At 44.0% G+C, this 7420-nt stretch overlaps 1 protein-coding gene across 1 annotated transcript; it reads left to right on the forward strand.

The window, feature by feature from the left end:
* The first annotated feature begins 593 nt into the window (after positions 1–593).
* On the forward strand, positions 594–3889 carry LOC147357691 (calcitonin receptor-stimulating peptide 3-like). Its single transcript, XM_086338153.1, has 5 exons — positions 594–638; positions 885–1040; positions 2037–2131; positions 2879–3007; positions 3542–3889. Exons 1-5 carry the CDS (start codon positions 594–596, stop codon positions 3702–3704), a joined length of 588 nt encoding a protein of 195 aa, XP_086194279.1. The 3' UTR covers positions 3705–3889.
* The last annotated feature ends 3531 nt before the right edge of the window (positions 3890–7420 follow it).

The following is a 7420-nucleotide window of genomic DNA, read 5'->3' on the forward strand; positions in this document are numbered from 1 at the left end:
TAGGTCATGAATGGTGGGGGAGGAGGCGTGGGTCTAGAGGTCCGCTTGGAAGCTGGGAGGCATCTAAGCCTTGCACTTCCCTGCTCATGCTCAGCGGGGCATCCAGCCCCTCCTTAACCAATGAAGGACCACCCAGCATGACTCCAGGTAGCCGCGGAGGGTGTTGATTGGGAAAATGTATCGTGATCTCACAGAATCTTCTATGAACTTCTTCTAGATCCCTAACTGGGTGGAGAACAGGTACATGGTTAGTAATGATAGCATTCCTTCAAGACTGGAATATGATTCCCATTTCAGAGATAAGTATGTTGAGACTTTACTAGTTTCTAGCCTGCAATCTTATTACCTGGCAAAGTTACAGCTGGAACAGAGCTGAAATCTGTCAAAGTTCCTAGACTTCCACGGCTTTATCTCCACGTGCCCTGCTCTCCTACGCACGCTTCCTGCTGCCTGAATCTGACTCCCTGCTTGGGCACAGAATCATCAACTCTGCTGCGCATTAACCCTGAAGTGCTCTTGGACAGGGGTCTATGGTCAAATCAAGGGGATTCAGGATTCCCTGTAATGTTGGATTCTACCCTACAGAACTAGGAATGGAGTGGGATGCGTGCCTGTTCAAAACCTTTGAAACCGAACAGGTAAAATTAACCGTGACGTCAAATTGTCCTCAAATTCCAACTTACTTTTCCTGTGTTTTTCATTTGTCCTCACCAACCCCACTCTGTGTCCCCTTCCTACCCCCGCCATCAATGACCTCAGTGCAAATACAAGTGGGATGGTACTTCTGGATGCTCCATGTTCTGGATGCAAGTGGTGACATAATCCTCCTGGGGCTCACATCCTTCCCCTCATTGGTTGCCTGGAGCTCCTGGAACCCCCCCTAGACCCAGAGCAGCAGGAATAAAAGCAGCTGCTCGCGCTGGGAGGTTTCAGAGGCATTCAAGTGTCTCCACCACTTCTGCCAGAGTGCCATTGTCCACCGCCAAAGCTACTGCTGCTGCTCCTTCCTCTGCTCCCAGCCACCTGGTGCCGGCTATCAGGTAAGCCCGGAGATTCCTGCTTAGCTGGGATTCTGTTTCTCTTTCTCCCCTTGCTTCCCTCTCTCTCTCCAGTACTTTTTCTTAGCGGATCTCCTCTTGTCTCAACGGCTCTGTCCACTGCTGTCCAGGTCTCTTCGACACACTGCGTTACTCTGCAAGGCTCCTTCCACAGGTAACCCTGAATGGTCTCAGTTTGCAAACTCCCTTCTTCACTCTCCTCATGCCCAGGCTGGCTCCGGTCTCTTTCTCGCGGCTCATGTACTTAGGTCAGTCTGGGATGCTGAAGCTCCCCAGGGCACTGCAGGCTGATCCTGATGCAGGAGTACCTTTATGAAGCCAGTGCTGTCATGGGTCACATTTTATGTCTAGTGGACCAAGGGAAATGCGTTTCAAATCCAGGACAGTGCAGGCAGGTGGGAAACAGGGACAGGTAGCTATTAAACAGAAGCCCTCATTTGTGGGTTCTGGGAATTTTTTTTTTTTGCCAGTTTAAGTCCTGGGTCCCAATTTGAGACTTCCAGATTGATTCTTACTGGTCATATTTATCAATGTGAACAGCTGAGCATTGGAATTTGGTCTTTCAGTTTCTTGGGGATTCCAACAGCAGAAATTTGTCCTTGGGAACTTCCTTCCCCCACCATGTGTAGTAAAAGTCCCACACCAGCAGGACAGTTCTGGGTTGTACAAGCAGGAAACTGGTGGTCACAGGTACTCCCAGTATGTCCTAAGTGTGTACGGTGTTGGTAGGGACCTATAGACCAACATCTTTTCACCCAATTTCCTGCCAGTTTTCTTTGCTAAACCAAGCATTCTACAGGCTTACTGGATCATCTAGTGGTTCACTTAGCTATTGCGAATATGATGGTGAAAGGGAGTGAAATGACCAGCCTGAAACCAGGACAACTGGGAGTTAGAGGCATAGGCAGGAGCAGAGCCCAGGTCTGTGGGCTCACGGAATTTAGACCTGCTACAGGTGGTGACATTCTTTTCTTGCAGAGAGGTATCATGGGGTTCTCGAAGCTGCCCCTCTTTCTGGTCCTCAGCATGCTGATCATCCACCAGGCAGGCATGCTCCAGGCAGCACCATTCAGGTAAGACAGCCCTGCCTGGAGCCCTGTCACTTCCCACAGCCCCTGGAATTATACAATTCTATGTTCTCAATTGTGCTGTGCTGAATCTGGCTCTTATGAGGGGGTGGTAATGTATGAATGTAAACATGTAGATAAGTTTATCATAAATTTTTTATGAGATAAAGATGTATAGCACACAGTTTATAGACATATGATACATTATATTCCTTGCAAATTTCATATACTGTGAACCTCATAGCATTCTTTTGTTGATTTTTACCAGACATTTTTATCTTTAGGAAACCTAGTTACTAGTTTAACCATAATTTGTGCAATGAATTGCATCCTAATTTGCTAATTGCTTTGCCAATAAATGTTATTAAATCTGATATATAAAATCTGATATATATTTTATCTAATTTCTCACCTTCATTCAAATTACATTAAAGTGAAACCATTTTCAGATTTAAATAATTAATAATGGCTATATTTTATACTAAGCTCATAAAATTCCTGAAAATCTAACCATCACCTTTCACAAGTCTATATGATCCACTTGGACCAAGCCACTTCTCTAGGTCACACCAGATCCTAAATCCTGGTGAAGCAGCAATTTTGGATGAACAATGGCCTACGCCCTGTCCATTGAGAGCTGGTTTAGTCACATCTGTAGGGGAAGTCCCAGAATCCAAGAAACTTCATTGCTTATCCTAGAATGAGGACTTTCAGGGACTCAGAGCACCTGTTGCTCTTGTTTCTCCTCCCCAGGTCGGTCTGGAAAAATGGCCTTGTACCAGCTACACTCACTGAGGAGGAATCGTACTTCCTACTGGCCACAATGGTGAAATATTATGTGCAGAAGGCCAGTGAGCTGGAGTATGAAACTGAGGACTTCGGGTAAATCTGTGTATCCCTCTCAGAACATGGCTTACCTTCTCCATTGGCATACCAGGAAGACATATCCTTAAACATGAGATTGGGGGACTTCCTTGGTGGTCTGTGCTTCTGATGCAGGGGGTCCCAGTTTGATCCCTGGGTGGGGAACTCATGAGTTGGCCACATGTTGATCTCACATGTTGGCCAAAAAAATTGAGATTGGGATAGTGCCATAAGTGTCTCTCTCATCTCATAAGCCTTGGATGATTTTTAATTTACACAGAAAAGATGGCTGTTACAGATCTATGTTCTAAGACCAGTGACCCAAACCCCCTTTGTTTTATGATACCCCTGGAAATGTCTACAGGGAGTGATTGTAGTATTTTCCCTAATGCTCTAGGCTTTTCTACTGTGATGATCGTATTTAGCAGAAACATTTAAGGTTCACTGGTGCCTCTCAGAGTAGTAATTTTCCACTGATGGTCCCATGGGGCAGCACCTGCTCTCAACCTCTCACTGACAGATCTTTTCATTTTTCTCCATCCTACAAATCAGCATCATTGCCCAGGAGAGAACCAGTAATGCCGCCACTGGCATGACCCATAAGATGGCAGGCTTCCTGGGCAAATCTGGGAGCAAGATTAAGAGGAACATCATGTCCACCAACATGGCTCCAAAGCCTTTGGCCGGCACCACAGGGATCTTCAGAACCAAGTAGTGAAATAACTCCAGGAAGAAGGTGACCAGCCCAGTACTTCAAATGGCACAGCTGGTGGCTGGGTATTACAGACATGCATGCCACATTCTAACCCTCTCTTGGCCCGTACCTTAAAAAAATCCACAGCAGAGTTGCTGAGCCCAGTGTCTAGATACAGAACAGAGAGTCTCAATATCTGAAATCCCTCTAACTTGGGTTCATTTGTTTTCCAGTGTCTCCTGGTGATACTGAGATCATCTGCCGGGAAACATAGATCCTATTCATTTCAAAACACTGTTCCAGACTTCTCTGGTGATCCAGTAGTTAAGACTGCACACTTCCACTACAGGGGGCAAACGTTCGGGCCCTGGTTGGGGAACTAAGATCCCACATGCTTAAGATCCCTCACTGCAACATGCCACACCATGGTGCAGAAAAAGCAAGCATACAAACAAAAACTGCTCCTTGCAGTTATAATTGTGATTATTCTAGTTTTTGAGTTTGAAAGGCAAAGACCCGACCCTTTGAGAATATTCCCTACAATGTCATCTGGATTCAGAGATAGACTTGGGTTCAAATACTGTGTCCTCTACTATGTCACCATGGGCCAAACCCTCTATAAGCCTGTTTCCCCATTTAACTTGAAGGCAACAATACTAGCTACCTGTTAGCAGCTGAACTCTATTCTTGTAATTTGCAATGAAAGAAACTTGCAGAAAAAATAGCATGGAAGACCCGCATGTATGCATGCTTGATGTTGAAAATGTTCTTTTCCTTGAAGTAAACTGAAGCTAAATGCAAAATAAAATCATTTGCAGTTATCTAGTGTGCATCTTTTAAATATTTGATTCTATGTTCAGTAAATATGATTCATGTCTCATCGGCTTATCTGGCAGAAAATTAGGGCCCTGTCAGCCAACTTTGCCAAGAGGTATTACATCCATTATGAATTCAAACTAACTTAGTCTTCACAGACATATTTTGTCCTTAGAAGTATTTTGATTGTGAGATTTTTTTTAGTGATAATATATCTGACAATGTTTATTAAATGGCAACCAAACCCTTAGTTTAAAACAAACTTAGCCAAAATACACTACATTTCCCTTGTGCTCTAAAGTTAGAATGTCCTTAAAATAACTTTAATATTCTTTAATGTGTGTGTATGCTCAGTCGTGTCTGACTCCTTGCAATCCCATGGACTGTAGCCTGCCAGGCTGCTCTGTCCATGGAATTCTCCAGGTAAGAATACTAGAGTGGGTTGCCATTTCCTATCCCAGGGGATCCTCCCAACCCAGGGATCAAACCTGCACCACTGAGGCACCTGGGAAGCCCAATCTTCTTTAATAAGCATGTTCAGTTTAACCTACTGTTTATTTTGCTTCTTCAAAGTTAACTCTTTTTAGAAGCACAGTCTAAGAATATTTATCAAGATCTTTTGCAAAGCAAGAGTAAAAAGGCTTCAAATTAGGACTTAAGTGACTCTCTGAGCGAGGTTCACAGATTTAAAGAATGGACTTGTTGTGTTCTAGCTCCTTACTCTTCCTACTTGGCACTCAAAGTTCCATAGAAGCCCAGTTGCTTGAGAAGAATTTCAGTAAACTTTGCAGTCAGTATGACTGTGGGGAATACAAGTCCCTGGCTATGAGCTAGTCCCATGCCCCAGACAGCAAATTCTGACCTCCACTGATTACACTTCCTGTGTTATACAGGCTAATAATACTATTTCTTTACATCAGAAAACTTAACTATTTGTAATGATACATCTATTTGTGATTATTTGATTTATGTACACATTCCCCAATAGACTGTAAATACCATGAAAGTGAGGACCATAGCTAGTTTTGCTCACCATTACATCTCCAGCATTTAGTCTAGGAGGTGCTTAATAATTCTGTGATGAATGACTGAAGAAACATGTGCCAAGTCTAGAGCCCAGATTTCTGGTTCCACTGGTGCTGCCTTGCATTACCTTGGATAGAGAATTACATTTCCACTGAGTCTCAGATACCATGTTTGGAAGAGGGTTTTCAGCAAGATGGTCACTAAGTGTTTGTCCATCCACTTTAGACTTCTAATCTCTTTAAACATAAAGGAGGGAAGAGAAGTCGTCCAGATTAGAAAATGGCCCAGTAGGGTGCTGTAGGAGAGGCTGTGGCAGAGGGTGGTTGGCTGAGCATTCCTAGGAAATGGCATAAATGACTCCCGAATGAAGTGTGACCTGTCTACAGCCTTCGGAAAAATTGTGAAAGGATAGAAGTTTCTCACTGAAAACTACTTTTTTCCTTATCAGTTTCTTAAATCCTCATACCCACCACCATCAACATGACCATGCTGACAACTCCAACAGATCAGTGTCCTCTCACCTCCCATTCTGTCCTGACTCTAAAAAAAAAAAAAAAAATGCTAAAATAAACACATTCACATATAAGCGCACTTTTAAGAACTTTTTTTTTTTTTTTAAACACTTTACTCTCCTGCCATTGGGGTCTGCATTTTCCAATTTAAGCTGTTTGGGGGGATGTTTAACTCATACCAATTAAATAGTAAAGACTGAACTTCAGGCATGGTGGGAACTTTTTTTTAGTGGTTTAAGGGAGGCTTTCATAAGCTTCCTCAAATCCCATGCAGAAGTGCCACACTTTACCAGCTTTACCTCACTGCCTGACTCCTAGGAGCATCAACGAAATTCAAGTGCACAAACCCATCCTACATAACACTTTGTTAACAAAATCATCACTTAGGTACCCTTCCAGGGCTGAGACTCTGGTGAGGTATGTGAGGTATTCCCCTTGGGAGCAAATTAAGGGGGCACCAAAAAGCTTAGTAATCAAGGTGATATTTTAATGTTAACACTTTGAAATAAAAATGCAGAAAAAATTCATGATGAACAAGATACCAAGTTTTTAATGAGCCAACATCGGTATTGATTTTTTTTTTTTTTTTTTTGCCTTAGGCTTCAATACAGCTAGGCAATACGACTAGGCATTTGAACTCTTCCTCCCTTCCATTTGGATGAAACACAACTGTGAGTGTACATAATGAAATGTGCCAACAAGGCCCCTTGTGCTGATTGCATCACTGTAGGCTGGGGGAAGGGCTGTTGGGAGGGCACCCAGGGCTCAGACCATGGGAGCAGGCATCCAAGAACTGACAGGGAACCTTCAGAACGTGTCCTGGAGGGAGGCTTCCGAGTTCAAAAAAGAGGCTTCCGCTGGAGCACAGACACTCTTTAAAACCATTACCTGTCTGCACATAGAAACAGCAGAGCCATGTACAGGGTTTTCACATTCTTCAGGCAGCCATTCAGCCCTGCATACTGAAGAAGGGATCTCTGCCGTGAAGCAGTGAAATACTTCATTTCCTGTTCTACCAAACATCCCTGTCCTGATAAAGTCCAGAGACAAACATAATATTGGTTGTTTTCTCTCACTGTAGGAGCAAATGCAGGGAGGGGGGACAAAGAGAGGGCTTTCTCTTCGCTGAGTGCTGAGAGAACACAGTAAACGATGACAGGAAGGATCTGTGTTCTGAGAGACTCTAAGTGAGTCGTGACGACCTCCCACACAGTGTCCCCAAGGGGCAGTGGGGGTGGGGATGAGGCATCTCATCAGTGCTGTTAGTGAGTCAGGCTGCCGTCAAGGCTTCAGCTCTCCTCTGCTAACGTAGGCAGGGGGAAAATGCCAAAGGAGAAATGCTCCTTACTTTACGTGAAAGGGAGAATATTTGGGGAGTGAAAA

This window comes from Bos grunniens, chromosome 15 (assembly GCF_055505025.1).
Source record: "Bos grunniens cultivar Pamir isolate PY7600 chromosome 15, Bosgru_T2T1.0, whole genome shotgun sequence".
In the NCBI taxonomy this organism is placed as follows: Eukaryota; Metazoa; Chordata; class Mammalia; order Artiodactyla; family Bovidae; genus Bos; species Bos grunniens.